The sequence below is a fragment of the Crocodylus siamensis genome, chromosome 6 (assembly GCF_052110815.1).
Source record: "Crocodylus siamensis isolate JL-2025a chromosome 6, ASM5211081v1, whole genome shotgun sequence".
Classification (NCBI taxonomy): domain Eukaryota; kingdom Metazoa; phylum Chordata; order Crocodylia; family Crocodylidae; genus Crocodylus; species Crocodylus siamensis.
In genome coordinates this window covers 24,782,851-24,802,062 of record NC_143400.1, presented here as the reverse complement: position 1 = coordinate 24,802,062, position 19,212 = coordinate 24,782,851, and the positions used below count along the sequence as shown (strand labels likewise).

Here is a 19,212-nt window from a genome sequence, read left to right as displayed (position 1 = left end):
GCCCTCTTCACTTCACAGTGCCTTGGCTCTACTCTGCTCAGGCCCTTCTCAAGGCCTGGCTCCAGACTGCCCAGGCCATCTCTTCCTTACTCTGGGGTGTCTGGACCTTCATGGCCCAGAGTGAGTGCTGCTCTCTCTGCTCCTCTGTTGCTGCAGCCATGCTACTGCACTCAGCCTGGGCTCATGCCCTGCCTCAGCCCAGGCTCAGCCAGCAACACTCACGGGAGTCTTCCTGATTCACCCCAGATGCCAGCCTCTCACTCCTTACTGGGCATTAACCTCACCTGCTGGGGCTTTCACACGTGCCTGGCTCCCTCCGAGTGGCATCCAGTGCCCTGCCACAACCCCAAACACACCAAAAAAGCTGTAATATACAGCCAAGCTCTCCGATACCATGAATTTGCACTGAGGAGAATACCTGCAATTATCACTTCATAAAGATCAAAAGGGCTTTCACCCAACAAGGAGACTCCTCCAGAGAGAGAGATCGCACTTTTGAAAGAGCCACCCAGATACCATGCGAAGAATTACCGCAGTACAACAAGAAAAGCCCCATGAAGTGCACGTCATTACTTATGACGCCATCCTTCCCTGGAACCTATACAGAAAATCCCCAAACAATTGCAGCCCATGCTAGAAGAAGATCCAATTCTTAAGGAGATCTTTCCAGAAACACCCATCCTAGCCTTTAAATAAGCACTGAACCACGCTAACCTCATCACTGGAAGCAAACTTCCTATGGCCCAAAGCACGTGGAATGGATTCACACCTGGCCAGCGCAAGAAATGTTAAATCTTTCAACACCTCTCCACCACTCCCATGATTGACTTTTAGTAGTAGATGTTTTGGATGGGGAATCCAGAAAAAAGATGACAAAGCTGAGATGGAAATACAAAGCGCCCGAGCGAGGGACTAACAATCGAGGGATGGGGGAGAGGAGGGGAACGCGACTAGGTTACAAGCGATACAATGTTCGCCAACTAAGCCTGAGGGTGGGGGGATGTGGGAAGGGGGAAGGGGGCAGGGGTCGCGACGCTAAGAGAGAAAGGAGATATATACACACATACCCGTTACAGTGGTCCACAATGTTGGAGGAAGTGGCTCGGAGAAAGCGTCTCAGTCCATAAAGTCCGATTGCGGGGGTCCTCTTTGGGTGGCGGGGGTCGTCCGTGGCGGCGAAATCCTCTCGATGCGAAGCGAAGCGTGGGGGCGGTTCAGGCGGCGGTGCCCTCTGGGTCTGGTCCAGCGGCGGCTCGTCTGGAGGGGTCGATGTACTGGCAGTGGCCCGTGATGTGCTCCACGTAGATGTCGCGGGACCAGCGGATGGTGTCGGACACCATGAGGCAGCGCATCAGCATGGCGTAGCGGTGGGAAACGCAGCAGGTGCAGAGGACACTCTCGTTGCTGGGGTCCCAGGCTCCGAGCGTCCCCGCAATGAGCGCGTCCACCGTCACATCGTAGCGTCATAGCAACACTCATAAGAGCGACACTCGTTACGCGGGGACCTACTAATTATTTCCAGTAGGCAATGTGCTAGCCAAGCAGGTACGCAGCAGTGTGTGTCTGTCCATTTTTGAGGTGCTTTTGCATCTGAATCACAAAAGAGGTGGCTAGAAAGTCATGACTGATCAGAGCACTCTCCCTTGTAGAACTGAGCTACTTCCGCTTGCATTTAATAGTTGTTGAAAAAAACGGACGGAGGGGAATGGAGAGCGGAAGTGTCTGCCCCAGTAGGAAAAGGCACCAGTGTGGAAACCAAGGGCTGCTCCCTTCAAGAGCAGCATCCTTCTCAACGAGCCATATACCCTCTGACTTCCAAAAGTGCCTGATAGTAGGGAAGCCTCTCGCAGTTTATATAATAACCTAAACATCATTCTTAACAAATGTGCCATGGGTATTTATCACCCTCTCTTCCTTTTAATGGTCTTGTTCCATTAATGAAGCTATCTTTGGCAATTTTGTCATCTTTTAGCTACTCCTGGTGTCTGGTTTCATACCCCTATACACTATTTTTAGCTCTTTTCAAAATCCTAGATCGGGCCTTGGAGTCCAGTCTTCAGCGGGCATTACAGTTTCAGCCTCTCCAGGCCCCACTTCCAGTTCTTGAGACGTGTCTTCCTTCTGTGGCCCTACACCCAGCCCCTAAGACTGGCTCCTGATGCCTGGTTCCACACTCAGACACATGGTCTGCTGCTCTGTAAGGCAAAGCTGGAGCCTTAACTACAGTGCCTTAGCTTCTACCTGCCAACATAACAAGCACCCCTTAAACCTCCAACCACAAAATGAATTTTGTGCCTGATCCACAAATATATCAGCCACCCCCAGCTCTCTCCCACTCGTCTGACCCCTCTGTGTGGGTATGTTCCCAGAGTTGGTGGCACACAGACTCCCTGCCAGGCTGAGTGGGTCCCCACTGGAGACCCCTGCCAGGATGAGCCTGTCTTCCACACCTCCACCTCCACTCCCTGCTGAAGGAAGGTGTGTCAGCTCATACATTTCAGGGCCGACAGTGGTGTGTGCAGCACCACACTAAAGGTGGTTACACAGCATCTGGTCCAGCAGGTAGCATGCCACAGCACTGTCTTGTGCCATATCCCATGGGCAGACAAGGCTCTTTGAGTAAATATGGTATCTTTTATTGGAGCAACTCAAGAGTTGGAAAATTGTTCTTTGCAAGCTTTTGGGTAGAAACACCCTTCTTCAGGCAGAGGGAGAGATCTGCCTGAAGAAGAGTGCTTCTACCCGAAAGCTCGCAAAGAACAATTTTCCAGCTCTTGAGTTGGTCTGTGTAATCCACCCTGTGATGCATCTGCAAGGCTTGCCCGTTTTCCAAGGGGTGTCTGGCCAGGCACCCCTGCCACCGGCCATATTTGTTGTAGCTGCCTACGGTCCTGCTCCATGTCCACAATACGGGAACCCAAGCTGCCCTTGCAGCATAGTAGGGAAATCACTCTGCCCTCGGGCACCCTGCTCCTGGATGCTCCCTACTTATCCCCAGCTGGCGCTGGAAGCCCTGCCTGGGCTGCTAATGGGCTTGTGCCAAGCCCCAAATAAATGGAAACAAAAGAAAACTTATTTGCAGGTTTCGCTGTTGTCCTGAGGCAACACAGCTACAACCAACAACCCTATGTCCTATGGCTATAACCAACACCCCTGCAGCCATATCACATACACATTTCCAGGCCAAACATGTTAAGACAAGAGAAAATGCCACAAGTGGAAATCCCCTCGATGTGCTGGGACAGCTCTTTTCTCTCTGGCCAAGCCAGGTTGTGTTGTAGCTTGACGATCACACCTATTTGGAACAGTTCCTTTAAAAAAAACCTAATTCATAAAGAGGGAAGGGAATCACCTCAAGACCAGGTCCCAGTGGGACCGAACTATCTTTCTTAAGAACTAATTGACCACCTTGGCATCAGAAAAAAAAAATCCAGCTTATCTAAGCACATTGAATTAATTTATCCTCCGGAGGCCTCCCACCTATGATGTACAAGATTCTCTTGTTCAGAAAAGCAACAGCATGTTACACTATTGGAACTAATATTGATACTCTACCTCTCCCTGTCCCTCTCCCTCATGGGGTGAAGAATAAACTAGGAAGCATTAAAATCTCGTATTTCTTGGAATTGTTTTCCCACTGTTTGGTGAGTTTCTTCTTTTGTATTTTTATGTAATATGTGATATTCATTTTGAAATATTGTAAAAGCAGTCTTGGGAAGTTCAGTGTGCCCTCTCTACTGGCGAAAAAGCTATTTTTCATAAAGAGCAAAAAAGAATGAGGTACTTACTGCAAGATTTGTTTTTTGGGGGGGTTTTTACAATCCATGAGGTTACACATCTTTGAAGAGAAAAGTCAACATATTTTTTTTTAATAATTCCCCACATTCCTGAATTCAGAAACAAAACCAACATGCCCTGGACTTGCTCTCAGTTATTATTTTTATTCACTTTAGCTGAAAACCCTGCTCTTCCACTTAGATACTCCGTGTGCCCTGTAGTTTTAATATAACCGCCAGTCAAAGAGTGAACTTTTCCTCCTCTAAGCAGTACTTTTTGGAAGTCCAGCTGCTCTTTTCATGGCACCGAAGCATTGTACTTTCTTCCCCATGTCACACGCTGTGTCTCCAGAGCTCCCTCGACAGGACGTCCACTGCTTCATCTCTATCCAGGCTTTGTCAGTTTAGAGGATCTTAAAATGCCTCCTCTCTACTCTGCCGTTCAGTGAGTGTCACACGCTGGTTGTGATTATTCCAGTATGCAAAGGAAACCTTCACTGTGGCCAAAAGTGGCAGAGGCAGACTTCAGTTTAGAAACAAAGAACTTGAGGGTCTTGGAGGTTCATGTGGTAGGACTGGAGTGTTTTGCAGCCGTGATGGTCAGGAAACATCTGAAAGGCGAGCCTTATTTGTGATATCTGGGATTGGTTGTGGAATCGTCATCCTTCACATTTTTTAAGATCCAGCTAGACAAAGCCGTTACGGAGATAATATGCTTGGGGTGCTCCTGCTTTGAGCAGGGCACTGGATGAGGCGAACTTCTAAGGTGCCGTCCAACTTACATTTTTTACCATTCTTTGCTTTGACTGACTATAGGTGGGAGAGCACAACACCACTCCAGGCTTTTACAGTCAGTCCAATAACAGACATCACAAAAAAGCCCTGCCTCTAGGAGATTCATTCAAATTCCTGAAAGCAGCCGAGACTGAGCAGGGAGTGACTCACAACTTGTTCGGTCCAAGAAAATCACTGAAGACTAGTAGGGTGCACAGACTAGTTGGTGACGGACGCGCGAGAGAAGGCCGAGCTCTTCAACAAGGTCTTTGCCTCCGTGTTGCTGTCCGCTGACAGTGGGGTGCTCTCAGGTGACAGCGTAGGGAGGCCCAGGAAGGATACGAGTCCCCCGACTGTTAGTTCAGACCGAGTTAAGGATTACCTGGAGGACTTAGATGTGTCCAAGTCGGTGGGCCTGGATGACCTTCATCCACAGGTGCTGAGGGAATTGGCTGGTGTCATTGCAGCTGTTCAAGGACTCCTGGTGCTTGGGCCAAGTCCCTGAGGACTGGAAAAGGGCCAATGTGGTCCCTATCTTCAAGAAGGGGAGGAAGGAAGAGCCTGGCAACTACAGGCCAGTCAGCCTCACGTCTATCCTGGGGAAGGTCTTCGAAAAAATTATCAAGGGCCTACAACCTTATCAGGGGCCAGCAGCAGGGACTCAGGGAAAGTCTGTTCACCAGGGCCCCCCTTGGAGTCACCAGGAGCAATGGCCATGAGCTGAGGGAGGAGAGGTTTAGGTTGGATATTAGGAAGAACTACTTCACTGTACAGGTGGCCGGAGCCTGGAATCAGCTTCCCAGAGAGGCGGTGCTCTCACCTTCCCTGGAAATCTTCAAGAGGAGACTGGACAGGCACCTGGCTGGGGTCTTATGAGCCCTGCCACCCCCAGTGCTCCTTCCTGCCCCTGGCAGGGGGTCAGACTCGATGATCTGTCGAGGTCCCTCCCGACTCATTGTTTCTATGACTTTATGACGCTATACACCTTCCAGAGGCTCCAGCACTTTGTGATGTTTCAGACTTGAAAATAAAGGAGCACACAGGTAACATGAACCTAGCATTCACGCTCCCCAAAAAAGAAAAAAATAAAGGAAAGGCGGGGCGAGGGAGCGCAGGGGGAATGGGATGGGATGGGATGGGATGGGCTGGGACGGGACAGGAGGGTAAGTAGCTTCTGGCTCTGTCAAATCCATCAAGAAACGCATGTCAGAGTCAAATGTCTGCTGCTAAGAACGTCCTGTCTGTTCCTCTCAGCTTTTGCCCTGCTGGGTGATGGGAGTAGGAGTGGGAACCAGGGCCTCTCTGTTTGGAGCTGTGTCCATCTCACAAGTCTCTCCTCTTTCAGGCTCCCTGCCATCCTGGCACCACATATTTTTCATTGTTGGCTGCCACATGGACCAGCTTGAGGAGAGGGGTGCTCGGTTCAAATCCCAGCCATGTGCCGGGGACAAGAAATTGAGCTCTTCCCCCCACTAGACCAGTGTTGTAATGGTCCTGCTATTGGGCTACTAGGGGGGAAAGCCCTCCTTCTCCAGTATCAAACAGGTTTATTGATCTCAGTTGTTCTCTGACTGCACTGCTGGCAACTGCTGTGCGGGTCTGCACCAACATGGGAAACCCAATCTTGCCTGCAACATAGCATAGACTCTCCAATTTGCACGAATGCCCAAAATGCCACTTATGCAGCTACTTTTGGACATGTAAACTGTCCTTCGATATGCTAAAATGAAACAGAATTTGATTTGGCTGCCAGTTGTCCTGCAGAGACTGTAATAGGACTTGTTCAGGTCATCCAAGGGCAAACTGAGCCCTTCAGAGGCAGCTGTGTCAGGGAAAGTGCTTGACTGTAGGTGCCAATCATTGGAAGTTGTCTGAGTATAAGAAGGGGTTGTGAAGAACTGGTTTGAGTTTTTATTTTTTTTAATGCTGTGTAACTATGATGGATACAAGCCCTCCATTCTTTTGCAATGCCCATGTAAAAGAAGTAGTGGCTATTAATCTCTCAGCTATGACCTAACATTTCCACTGAAATAGCTACTGATTAGATAGTATGAAGCTGTATCCTGTGAAATACTTCAGGTATAACAGGAAAAGATATTGTCATCTTAATCAGCATTATTATTTTGGCTTTAGTATTTTAGTGATACACTGCGTTTAGCCCCCAAAACTAAACCAAAAAAAACAAACCTAAATAAACTTTCTTTCTCTCCAGCCTTCACTTTCTGTCCCTTTCGCCCCTCCCACTTCCATAGTTATCCCATTAAGAAGATGTGGGATTTCCTTAAACTCTTTGTTCAGCCATCATCAGGCAGGAAATAGGAGCTGGATTGTGTTTGATACAGAGAAGCTTAAGAAAGAAAGAAGACATGAATAAACCCCAAAAATTGAGCAACATTTTCTCTTTTCCCAATAGTGACAGTCTCCTCATCAAAAGTCCATTTTTCCTATAAAGGTATATACAGCTCTCCTTACTCATAAATAGAGAAGTACACCTTCTTCATGTTGATGCTTTTATTTATTTAGACATGCATTTCTTCTTCTAGCTCAAACCTTTGATGAGCATATGGACATGGGGAACCAAACAACTGTAAGCTATTTTGTTCTGTCAGGTGTTTCCAGTGAACCACAGCTGCAGCCTTTTCTTTTTGTGGTGTTTCTACTGATATACCTACTAACTGTGGTGGGGAATGGGGCAATCATGGCAGTGATAAAAGCGGATTCTCACCTTTACACCCCCATGTATTTTTTCCTATTCCATTTATCCTTCCTTGACATCTGCTACTCTTCAGTCACAGTCCCAATGATGCTGCAGAACCTTGTGAGGGACGAGAAGACTATTTCTCTCCATGGCTGCCTTGCCCAGATGAGCTTAATTCTTCTGGTGGCCTGTACAGAAATTTTCATGCTATCAGCAATGGCCTACGATCGATATGCTGCCATCTGTGACCCACTGCATTATGGGGGGACCATGAATAAGCAAGTCTGTATAAGACTAGTGGCTGCTGCATGGCTAATTAGTGTATTATATGCACTGGTAAACACTGTTCCTGTGTTACATTTACACTTCTGTGGCCCAAAGGAAGTAAACAACTTCAGTTGTGAGCTCCCATCTCTACTAGAAGTGTCCTGCACAGCGATCGTCACCAGTAAGATGACGTTTCTCACTTCAGCTATGATTGTAAGTGTGACCTCATTCTCCATCACCTTGGTCTCTTACATCTGCATCATCTCCACCATCCTGCGGATACGCTCTGCCAAGGGTCGGAGTAAAGCCTTCTCTACCTGCAGCTCCCACCTCACTGTGGTTGTTCTATATTATGGGGCTGCTTTGTTTCGATATCTGAGACCCAGTTCAGCCTCTTCAGTGGTTCTTGACAGACTCTTCTCCATCCAGTACAGTATCTTAACTCCCATGTTAAATCCGATCATCTATAGCCTGAGAAACAGGGAGGTAAAGGCAGCTCTGGGGAATCTACTGGGGAAAATGCAAGGCATGTGAATGTATTTCAACTAGGGGTGCACTGATAGAGAGGTTTAGGGCCAATACCGATGGCCGATTTTTAATGAGCCATATTGGCCAATACTGATCTGATTGCTGACATGCAGGCGGCAGCATGCAGAGCAGCGTCCAGGTAGTAAGTCTGTTGGAGAGGAAGGGGCAGTGGGTGGGGAGGCCAGAGCAAGGCCCCTGCAGTGAGGAAGGTAATGGGGTTGGTGCAGGAGCAGGCATGGGACAGAGCTGCAGCTCGCCTGGGGAGCCTCGAGGGGGGTGGGGTGACTCCTGCCACTGCACGTACCCTGGGAGGGTATGAGGGGGTGTGACCCCCAGATCTGTGCACAGGGTGAGGGCAGGCTCCTGCTGTAGCCTGGGGCCGCGGGCAGTACCGGGTTCTTACTGGCGGGCAGGTTGGGTGGGGCTGTGCTCGGTGCGGGTGGCAGTGGCACTGCAACTGGGACTATGAATTCTGGGGTGGCTGCAGCTCACCCTGTGGCCCCCACATAGCAGCACCGTTGCCACCTGCCCCAAGCACAGCCCCAGCCCAGCCACCCCATGGGGAAGAGCCCAGTGCTGCCCCTGCTCCCTAGGCTGTAGCGGCAGCCTGCCCTCACACCATGCACAGATTTGGGCGGCACACACCCGCATGCCCTCCAGGATGTGTGCAGTGATGAGAGCCACCCCACCCTTCCTTGCCATGCCCCCCAGATAAGCTGTGGGTGCCCTGGCTAGGCAGCACCAGCCCCACTCCCTCCCTCACCACGGGGGCCTCGTTCTGCCCTCCCCCAGCACCCCTTCACCTCCAACAGACTGACCACCTGGATTCTGCTCTCTATGGTGCTGAATTGTGCTCCAGGCCGCCTGCACGCTGTGTTGTGACTGCACATGCACGCAGCACTAATTGGCAACATTATCGGCCACATCAGCCAAAAGAAGCTGATTGCCAATAATGTCAATTTTCCTTTTATTGGTGCTGATACAGTATAGACTGATGTATTGGTGCACCTTGAATTTCAATATTTGAAAAGAATGTTGTAGGCTAATGAGAACTGAGTTTTAAAATATTCTGATATCCTGCAAGTGATTGACACTGGCATGTAATCTATAAACAATTAAGTTCTTTAACCATAAGAATGTTTGTACTGCTATGGCCACTCTCATATCAACCTCTTTGAAAGCACCATAGAAGCAGAGATGCCTGAAAGGCATGAATGCTGCTGAATTAATCCGGCTGCAGGAGGCTCTGGCTGAATCCCTCCTCCTGCACTCCCCTCTCCAACCTACCTGGCTCAGTGCCCATGGACCCCCACCCCCTGCCCACCTCCAGCACCACTCTCTAGACATGCACATGGGTAAAACAAGTAACTTTATTGTCCTCACAACCCAAACTTCCCTCCCTTCCCCTCCCCCCTCAACAAACAGAGCCCCTTCCCCCTCCCTCCCTAACACACAGTACCCCTCCACCACCCTCCTCCTCACCCACCACCAATAAAAAAGCCACTTCCCAGTGTCAAAACTATTTACAAGAGTCTCAGTCTTCAGGTTGCAGAGTGTGGGGCTGTAGGGTGGGGAGGCCTAGGGGGCAGGTGCCCAGTATCCCAGCTGTGGGCCACTCCTCTGTGTCCACCATAGTGGGTGGTGGCTCATGTCCAGTGGGAGGCAGCTCCCCTCTGGCTGTCCAAGTGCAGGGCCAGCATTTCTCTGAGGTCCTGCCACTGGCCAGTTTGCCTCTTCACCCACATAGCCTCGGGGAGAGTGGCAGGGCTGGTCCCAGGCAAGTGGCAGGGTCCAGGCACGGGGCCAGGGCTGCAGCAGCCAGGAGATGTTGGGCGGCCTCCAGCCAGGGCCAGGCGGGGAATGGGACCGGGAGGGGCAGGAGCTACCTCGTGTCTGGGGCAAGTGAGTCTGGTGGCTCAGCATGGGCCTCCCCATCAGTGACAGCGACCAGCTCTGCCTCTGGCCTCAGCCTGAGCGGTGAGGTGGGCCGGTGCCTGGCCAGGAGCTCCCCCAGGGAGGGGCTGGCGCTGGTGGCAGCTGGCAGTGTCTTGGCCAGCTGCTGCTCATGGTGTATCCTGGGGTGCAGAGCTGTCAAGACAGTCGCTGGCCAGGGCTCGCTGAGCTGCTAGTGGGTGCAGGTGGGAAAGGCAGGGAGGTGAACACCCAAGGGCCCTTCCTCCCTTCCTATGGGGAGATGTCACCACCAGAGGGGTCAGGGCAGGGCAGGGGCTCCCCCACCTCCCCCCCCTCCACTGGTGTAACCTGCAGGATTGTGGCCTGGGTCCTGGGGTGCCAAAACTGGGTCGGTTCCTGCATGGAAGACATGGTCTTGTGGGCACAACTGGGCCAACAGTTGTAGTCAGTCATGGCCACCCACTGCGCTCACAAGACACTGCGATCTTGATGTGGCACTGTTGCACCATGAGGAGTGGCCTCTCTCATGCATCCTGCCTGACGGGACCTCATAAATGTGGATGCTTGAGCGCCCGCCCTGCATGACCTGCCTCTGGACCTTTGCAGCCCCCCAGAGGGCCACAAAGTCACCACCCTTCTGCTGGCACCAGGTGGGGTCCCAGGTGGAGGGTTTGGGCATGTGCGCATGAGCAGGGCCAGTCCTCAATGGGCGGGAAGGGAAGGACGTGGTGGTGTGTCCCGTGCTGGCTCTCTGGGCCCCGTACAGCTGTCCCTGTAAGGCTGGCTCTGGAGAGCTGGTAGCAGTGCCCCGCAAAAGGGCACAGACATGGACTGGGAGCCACATGCAAGATGCAAATGTGGCACAGGACCTGCAAACACAGGAGGCAGTGCTGGGGGTGAGCAGCAGCAGGGAGCAGGCGCTGGCCGTGCCTCCAGAGATAGCCAGGCAGCAGCCCTGGGGGATCCCTGGGCTGGGGAGGGGGGTGCAGGCTGCAGCCCTTTGCAACAGAAACCTGTGGCCAATAAAGAGCTCCATGTATGGACAGGACTAGCAGCGGAAGCCTGGATCCTGTCCGGGGGGCAGACAGGGCCTTCAGTCCTCAAAGGTCCTGGTGTGTGTCCCCTGGGGTGCAAAAGATCTTCTGGCTTTTAAAGCCTGCAGGTAGGGGATGCCACAGAGCATGCCAGGCTGGGGGAAGGAGAGGTGCCCATCCCAGGCTGGGGAAAGAGGCATTGGCACCCCGGGAGGAGGCTGAGAGCACACTGCGGCGTGCAGGAAGGGAGAGGCGGGAGGCACCGGGGCCAGGAGGAATGGGCCGAGTGCCGTGGAGCTACCACGCTGGCGGGGAACCCCTGAGGAAGGGCAAAAGCCAGAGGCCAGGCTGGGCAGTAGCACAGGCAGCAGTGTGGGGCCAGGGGGCTACAAAAGCCCAGGGCCTGCAAAAGGTGGAGAGCCGAGAGGGCCCAAGCGAGCGACAGGAACGCTGACAGGAGTAACCCACACAACCCAGCCTAAGGTCATCCGGGGCCGAGGTGGAAGGGGTGGGGACCCAGACGAGGGCCCCACAAGGTGACTGCTGGGGTGCAGCTGGGAGCTGCTGAGCCCGCGAGGCAGCTTTGAAAAAAGGGGAAGGCAGAAGACCCCAGCCGGGGGCCTGTGGGCCTGGGAGGCGAGACCCGGGGCCCATCAGCAGACGCTGGTCATACTCTGTTGTTGTTACTCATACGTCTCCTGTTACCTCAAGGCTGAGGCACGTTTTGTTGTGACAGCCACAGTCTGCAGACGGAGGATGGCCTACAAAGAGCTGATGGCCAGGAGGTCGCCAACCCTGAGAGGCGAGACTTTACAGATGAGAAGGTATCATCTATAAGTGAGACTTCCGGATAGTGATGTCCGTCTCGGCCATGGATGTGGTAAGGGTGGGGTAAAGGGGAGGCTGAAACTGATCCCAAAAAACTGGTCCCCTGACACTGCCCAACATAGCCGTCCCTTGCTCTGTCTCTTTCTCACCTCTCCTGGCCATGGCCATCTGGCCTCAGTTAATGCAGTTTTATGCCACCCTGTCTCCTGAGGTCACCCGAGGCTGAACCTAGTTATTGGAAACCACTGAGCACTATGCATTCTTATCCCCTGTCCAAATTAAGGGCTCCCCGGGTCCCCCCAGAGCTGGAGCTGACAGCAGGTGCAGGAAGCTAGCCCTAAAGGCTCCCCTTTTACGCTGCCCAGCATCCACCCACCACCGTTCCTGATGTTCCCCCACGCTGCAGCCCACTTCTTGAAAGCTGTTCCCCAAAGAGCAGACAGCTCCGTCCTTTCTCTCCACTAGAATGAACTGCAGGAGGGCCAAAAGGGCAAAGCTACTGGCTTCTTGAGCCACCTTCCTGCCCCTCATTCAGAGTGACAGCAGGTCAAAGGTAATGGCTTGTATTCCCCTTAGTTTTCCCAAGGCTCCTGGTCTCTGAAGAAACCTCACACGATTTGAACAAACAGTTATTTAGCTCCAGACCCAAAGGAGATCACAGATGCAAGATCTGGATATCAGTTACTCAGTAAGGACCCACTCCAGTGCTTGCTGACATTAAAGATGGCTCTCCCATTGATTTCTGTTGCTGTCAGAACAGCCTCAAAATTCAAAATAACCATACTCGTTTCAGCATAGTTACTCCACAGTGTAACAATGCAGTGGTGGTTGTTACATTTAATGCCAAAGGGCCTGAATTTGTGCTCAACATTGGATTGACACAAGTACTAATTTCCACTGAATCACTGCAGACTGGGGTGGGCAAAGTGACAGATCTGGCTGCTTTCCAAGCAGCCCCTGCCCGTGTCACTGTGGCCGGTTTCCATGTGGACCCCGGTCGCGGTGGTGCCATGGCAGTTCAGGGACAGGGTTTCCATGAAGGCAGGCCCCAGCAGGGCAAGCAGGGTACGCAGCATGGTGGGAAGCTCCTCCGGTTGGGGCTGGGATCCTGCAGTGCTGACAGTGCGGTCTGGAGCCGGGGCAGAGGCCAGCATTCCCTCCCAGCTGCACGGCCGTGCAGGCGCACCGAGCAGCGCAGCATGAGCACACTGCGCAGCTTAGCAGGAACACTGGCAGAGCCGCACCCGACCTGGGATGCGTGGGCAGCTGATTACAGCGCTGTCCCGGCTCCAGACCGCGCTGTCACCACCACAAGATCCCAGCCCCGGAGCAGCTCCCCGCCCAGCCACGCACCCTGCCAGCAATTCTGGGGCCAGACTCCATGGAAACCTAAGACCCACACTATCACAGCCCTGCCAGTCCTGGGCTCTCCATGGAAACCAGCCACAGTGATGTGGTGGGGGCTGCTGAGAAATGGAGGCCGCCGTGGGCCCAAACTGGCCCACAGGCTGGACTTCGCCCACCCCTGCTAAAGACAATAATGAGGCATCTCTAGCAGGAGTCATGCCCTGGAAAAATCCTGCTGGAGAGCAAAGGGGCAGCCAAGGAGGGGTGCCATTGAACGCTGGTGGGGGGCAGGGTGCTGAGAGCTGGGCAGGTGTAGCATTGCAGGCAGGAGTCTTATCTACTCCATGGACTCAAAAGAAATGCTTCTGATCTGCTACCAATGCAATGTGGTCCTCACACCTTTCTATTCTGGTGCCTCACTCACTCCCCCCAAATCCTTTCTCAAGAGTAGATACCTACAAGTCTGACCGTATATTCCCTCATAAGAGCTGCCCTCAAATAAGACGCACATCTTGTTTTTGGAAAAACAGAAAGAAGAAAAAAAGATTTTTTCCAGAGTTATGTACAAAAAGAGCAGGGACAAAGATGGATGAAGCTTCAGCTCACTTACCCTCCCTTTCCTGGTCAGACAAAAGCTACATTTTTTACCCTTTCACTTCTGAATTATCACCAGCTTTTGGACAAAAACTGAAACTGTAGTTGCTGCTGAAGACTAGGCTCCAAAGGCATATCTAGGATTTTGATAAGAGCTCAGTACAATGCATATGGCTATTAAATTGGACACCTGGATTAGCTAACAGACAGCAAAACTGCCAAATAAAGGATAGCTTTATTACTGGAACAACATGACTATTAAAAAGGATAGAGGATGTTTAAAACCTGTGACATGATTAGCAGGAACCAGGTAGATTATGATGAGCTCCTGGTTTCTACACCTTAGGGCAGGAACTTTCCCACTCCGTTGCTGTCCATCCATTTTATCTAATGACTATGAAATACGAGGGGAAGTAACTCACTTCCCGAAGGAGTGGTGGGGAGTGCTCTGACTAGTCATGCCTTTCTAGCCACCTGTTTTGTGGTTCAGATGCAGGAACACATCCAGAATGAGCACACATACATTGCTGCATGCTTGCTTGGCCAGCACACTGCCTCTTGCAAATGCTTAATACATCTCCATGTGGTACCTGTGGCTCTCCCATCATCTAGGGTCAACCAGCCAGTTCCTGGCAGCTTGCCTAAGGATTAAGTTATAGACTTCATCAGCACTGCATGTGTGGTTGAGACCAGCCAGGACAGCCACTGGGTATTTTCCCAGTATGCACACCTGTGGTGAAAGGGGTCTGCACAGACGTCACCAGGGTGCTGCTCAAAGGGCAACTCCCAGGGCTCCAGCAGTGGTGATCCAGCAGCAGGGAGCCTGGCTGGCAGCCAGAGAGTGGCTGCGGTTTCAGGCAGCGCAACACTGCTGCATTGTGCTCCACCCTGCCTTTTCAGGCATGGGTTTTTTGACATCAGGATCTCTGGGTGTCACCACCCCACCCCTCAACCCCCGACACACGCACACTGCTAATGTGCTGCATGTGCAGTGTGCATGTGGTCTGCGCTGCAGATGGGTCTGTGGCACCGCATATGACATGTGCGTACTATCTGGACTTGCCCTTTGTCTCTCCTGCTCCCCCAGATTCGTGCCCTCGGGCCTCAGGTTCAAAACTTCATTCCTCTGCTGCTACCTGTTCATGTCCTGTATCCAGATGCAGCCCATCAGGCTGAGCAGGTTCATGTTGTAGGGTTATGTTATGCCAAATACAATATTCTAAAAAAATCCCATTGCCTTTTGGGGGGCTGTCGTGTCCTGTCCTGTGCCACCAGATGAATGTAGGCACCAGAAGTTCTTTCCACGACTGGCATGCTGTATGGAAGTGAGGCTTGCTTCATGTTTCCCCATCACTCTTCAACGCACCAGGGAGTGAGAGAGAGGTGTTGATGAGAAGGGAACCTAGGAAGTCTTAGCAGAGCCGCCAGGGCCCCGGTTACTTCTGCAAAGAATCCTAACAAACGCTCCCGTTTCCAAGGAGCCCTGCTTGCGGGAGCTGGGCTGGTGTGGCTGAATTCAGGTGGATGGAACTGAAGGCCTACCTTGGAGGCCTTTCAGAGGAGACTGGACAAGCACCTGGCTGGGGTCGTCTGCCCCCAGCGCACTTTCCTTCCCAGGGCAGGAGTTGGACTCAAAGATCTACTAAGGACCCTTCTGACCATAAAAATCTATGAAATCTATGAACTCCTTGCCTACCAGTGACCTGGGCATGAATTCACCATGGCAGAATCTACTGAAGAACAAGAACTCAATGATACAGGAGGTCCTTTCCAGTCTTATGTATCTGTATTCCTTCCAGATTTTGGAATAAAACATCTTCATCTCTGTTACTCTGAATTTGTTATTGGATCCAAGATTTGGGTAATCTGACTCTCAATCTCCACATTTGCTAGATTCCTGACCCTAGTCCCACCAATGTTTGAAAAAGAACTCGAGTTTTCTGGCTTTCAGAACAGAAGCCGATTTCTGGCATCTGAAATATTGTCAGCAAGCCTCCTAACTCACATGAACAGTGTTTGAGTTTGCTTCTGTTCCCCCCCAATAGACCTGCAAGTGTCCCCATGCTATGAAAAAGAGGGTGGAAGGTTGCCTACAGGTGGACATGTGTAGCAGGGCACAGAGGTGCCTGCTACTTGTGGAGCAGTAATGAAGGAGCCTGGGTGCTGGTTGCTAGTGCAACCGGAGGGAGCCAGAGACCCGCCCCTGTTAGCGGTCAGCTGACTGGAAAGGGCAGGGCCTGGTTCATATATAACCCTCAGGCTAAGACCAGGCAGGCAGTTCCCTGCTGGCAGCCAAAGAGGAAGGTGCTCTGCTGGAGCAAGAAAAAAGAAGAGGCCAAAATGCATGAGAAGTTTGGTACGGGTGAGGGATGGAGCACCATGGGGGTGGCTGGAGTGATGTTTAGCTGAGGGGCAGAAATGTATGTTATATTGTGTTTTGTGTTTGCTGTTTACACCAGAGGTTTGGGTGAGGCTATTAGGGGTTGGAGGAGGCCTCATAAGGGAACTCATGGCAGAGTGGGAACCCCAGCCCCAGAGAAGGGGGCAGCAATTCCAAGTAGGCTGCGGGGAGCCCGAGCGCCCGATGAGGCACAGCGCAGGATGCGGGGAGCCCGAGCGCCAAAGAGCGTATAAGACCAAACAACATCCGGTACACCAGCGAGGCTTGGGGCATGGTAAAGGGCTGGTTGGAGCCACACATAGCCCATAAGCATGGGGTGCGCAGGAACACCCATTACCCAAACACAGCTAATGTACAGGAGGAAAACCATGTCCAGGGAGATAAAGAGGCAGGCTCCCCATCGTATACATTTCACATCACAGATGTGGCAGAAGAGAATTGAGGGTGCTTTGTAAACAAACTGGACATGGTAAGAGGTGCTAGAGGAGAGCACAGTGACCCTAGGACACCCCTCCTACTGCAACATGGCACTGGGAGTCGCCTGCAATCATGAACACTAACCATGGGCTTCCTGTCACAGTCCCACAGACTCCTGCACCCTACATTCCCTGCCCAAGGCAGCGTTCAAAGACCTTCCACTGCCCATGTCCCACTACCGAAAGAACATCCGTTTAATGAATTCCACTGTCCCCTAAATGGTGCGCATCCACCCAGTGTGGTACTTGGATAATACTCTGATAGAGGATTTTCCTCAGTCTGAACACTAAGAAAAGGTCTTCTTACTTCATGGTTTCATAGCCCATCTTGTGGGCGCCAAACCCCAAAACACCCAGACTAGCTCCCCACCAGCTCACTGCCCCCTCCACTGCTGCTGCTGCCACAAAACTAGGTGAGGACTCAGTGGTCATGTCCAGACGAGTGAGCATGTGCCTGTTGCAGCATCTCAAAGCAGTGTGAGATGCTGCAAGAGGCATGCTACGAATGAAAAAAATGTTCCCCATGCTGCAGTGTGGACTCAAAGTTTGATACCAGGAAATCCTGGTATCAAAAACAAAACAAAACAAAATCACAGGAGAAAAGCAGCACAGAGTACAGTCCTGGAGCATGCCCTGAGGCACTGGAGGCTGGGTCCTCCAAAGACATGCTCTAGCACCTGGCCAAAGCCCCTGCTGTGGAGTAGATAGAAGTGAGGCATGGCTGCAGCAGTGTTTCGGACCCAGGCTCTGTCCCCAGCTTGTAGGGACATGGCGTGGAGGAAGACTGGGTGCGGGGATTGTGGGGACTGGATTGTGGGTGTGGGGGACTGCGTGGGAGGGGTGGGTCCCCCACCTATAGTGCACAGCCCTCTCCACAGCAGCACCAGCCAGCAGTGGGCTGTTAGGGCTTTCATGGCTTGCTGCAGAAAGAGTCCTGATGACACATGGACCCAGGAGCTACACATAGTGCATGAAGCCAGCTTGGCCCACTGGCGTGAGTCTTCAGGCAAGACCAGACTGGCCCCATGCCACAAGCCGGGGCTCCTGGCACTTCATGCAGGAGCCATGTACCATCAGGGCTGGGCCAATTTCTGCCTCCATGGAGCCAGCTCAGCCTGGAGGCACATTTGCCAGCTCCATTTATTGCTGTCAAAAGTGGATATCTGCCTCTTGTCTCCCTTGAACGGCCTCCACAACCAGAGGAACCAGCTAAAAAGTTTCCCCCAGGCCAATCCTGATTTTGTTACAGCTACTACTGTGATATCAAGCCACAGAGTGGGTGTCTGGCCTCTGTCCCTCCCAGACTACCCATTACAACCAGTGTGGAGGTCCCCCCTGAGATAACCCTGCTATCACTTTCAGCCAAATAGACAGGATGCATAAGAGGGTGGGCAGTCAGAGCCCTCCAGAGAGATCAGACTGCAAGTGCCCTCCTCTTCCATGCTGCAGCCATGGGTGTGACTGGCCATGGCCACGGTGCTGGATATTTTCCTACTCTGCATAGATGGTGTGAAAGGTATCTGTCCAGATGTCACTGACACACTGTGCCCAGGGCTCCCCAAAAAACCTCTTGGATCAGGCTGACTCTGAATGTCCTCCCATGTAATTCCTCCACAAATAGCCTACACACACTTCTCTACCATGCCTCTCTGAGCTGTCTGCAACCTTGACCACCTATGAAAAAGAAAATAAAGGCCATGATTAGAGCAGGCCCCAGGAATGTCTCCTGCCTTGGGGGGTCTTTAAGAGGAGGCTTGACAATTACCTAGCTGGGGTGATATGAGCCCAGCATTCTCTCCTGCCTGGGGCAGGGGGTTGGACTTGAAGATTTACTTAGGTACCTTCTGACCCTACATCTATGAATCTACGTCCTGTTGGAGACCCCAGTCATGGATCCTACTGCATGCCATACTAATAGATACTTCAGCCACCAAAGGATCTGGCTTCAGGGGCCAGCCGGGCCTGGTACTGGAGAGGAACATGGAGGTGTTTACCAGGCAGTCACCTTGAGTGAATTCGCTGTAGTGGTATCACCTGTAGGATGAATTGGATGAAGGAACTGTGGCTGGAGCTGGGGAATCTGTGCACAACACCAGTGACCTTGACGGAGGTGCTGCTGGTCACCATCATTTTCAGGATGTATATGAGGTGCTGTCTCCCAAAGATGTAGGAGTCCCGCATGGGCGTCTTTATGTTAATGTACATACCATTCATGGAACTTGGGACATTATCAAATCTAGGGGAGATTTGGCAATTTGGAGAAACTCCTCCCTGGTCTGTATCTGGGTAATAGGGCCTGCAGGGAAGCTGATGTAGCCTGAGGTCAAAAGACTGAGGAAGTCCAGGAACTGGCCTCGGACCCTGGAGTCTGTGGACTGGTTTATGCCTGTAGTCTGGGCCACAACCCTTTGGAGACAGCTTACAGCCATAATGGCTAGAGCAAGTGGGGCTGAGCTCATCAGGCTCTGAGAAGGGGAAATCAGTGAAATATTATGCCTGCAGGATGCCATACAGCAGAGTGCAGAGGTGGTACATGGTGTCTGCTGTGAGGCAGTCATCCTGTACGTAGACATGT

The 19,212-nt window shown here is 52.1% G+C and overlaps 1 protein-coding gene across 1 annotated transcript; it reads left to right on the top strand.

The window, feature by feature from the left end:
* Nucleotides 1-7,113: 7,113 nt before the first annotated feature.
* On the top strand, nucleotides 7,114-8,049 carry LOC149861796 (olfactory receptor 5BS1-like). The gene has a single exon (XM_090054258.1). The coding sequence runs from the start codon at nucleotides 7,114-7,116 to the stop codon at nucleotides 8,047-8,049; it is 936 nt and encodes a 311-aa protein (XP_089910384.1).
* The last annotated feature ends 11,163 nt before the right edge of the window (nucleotides 8,050-19,212 follow it).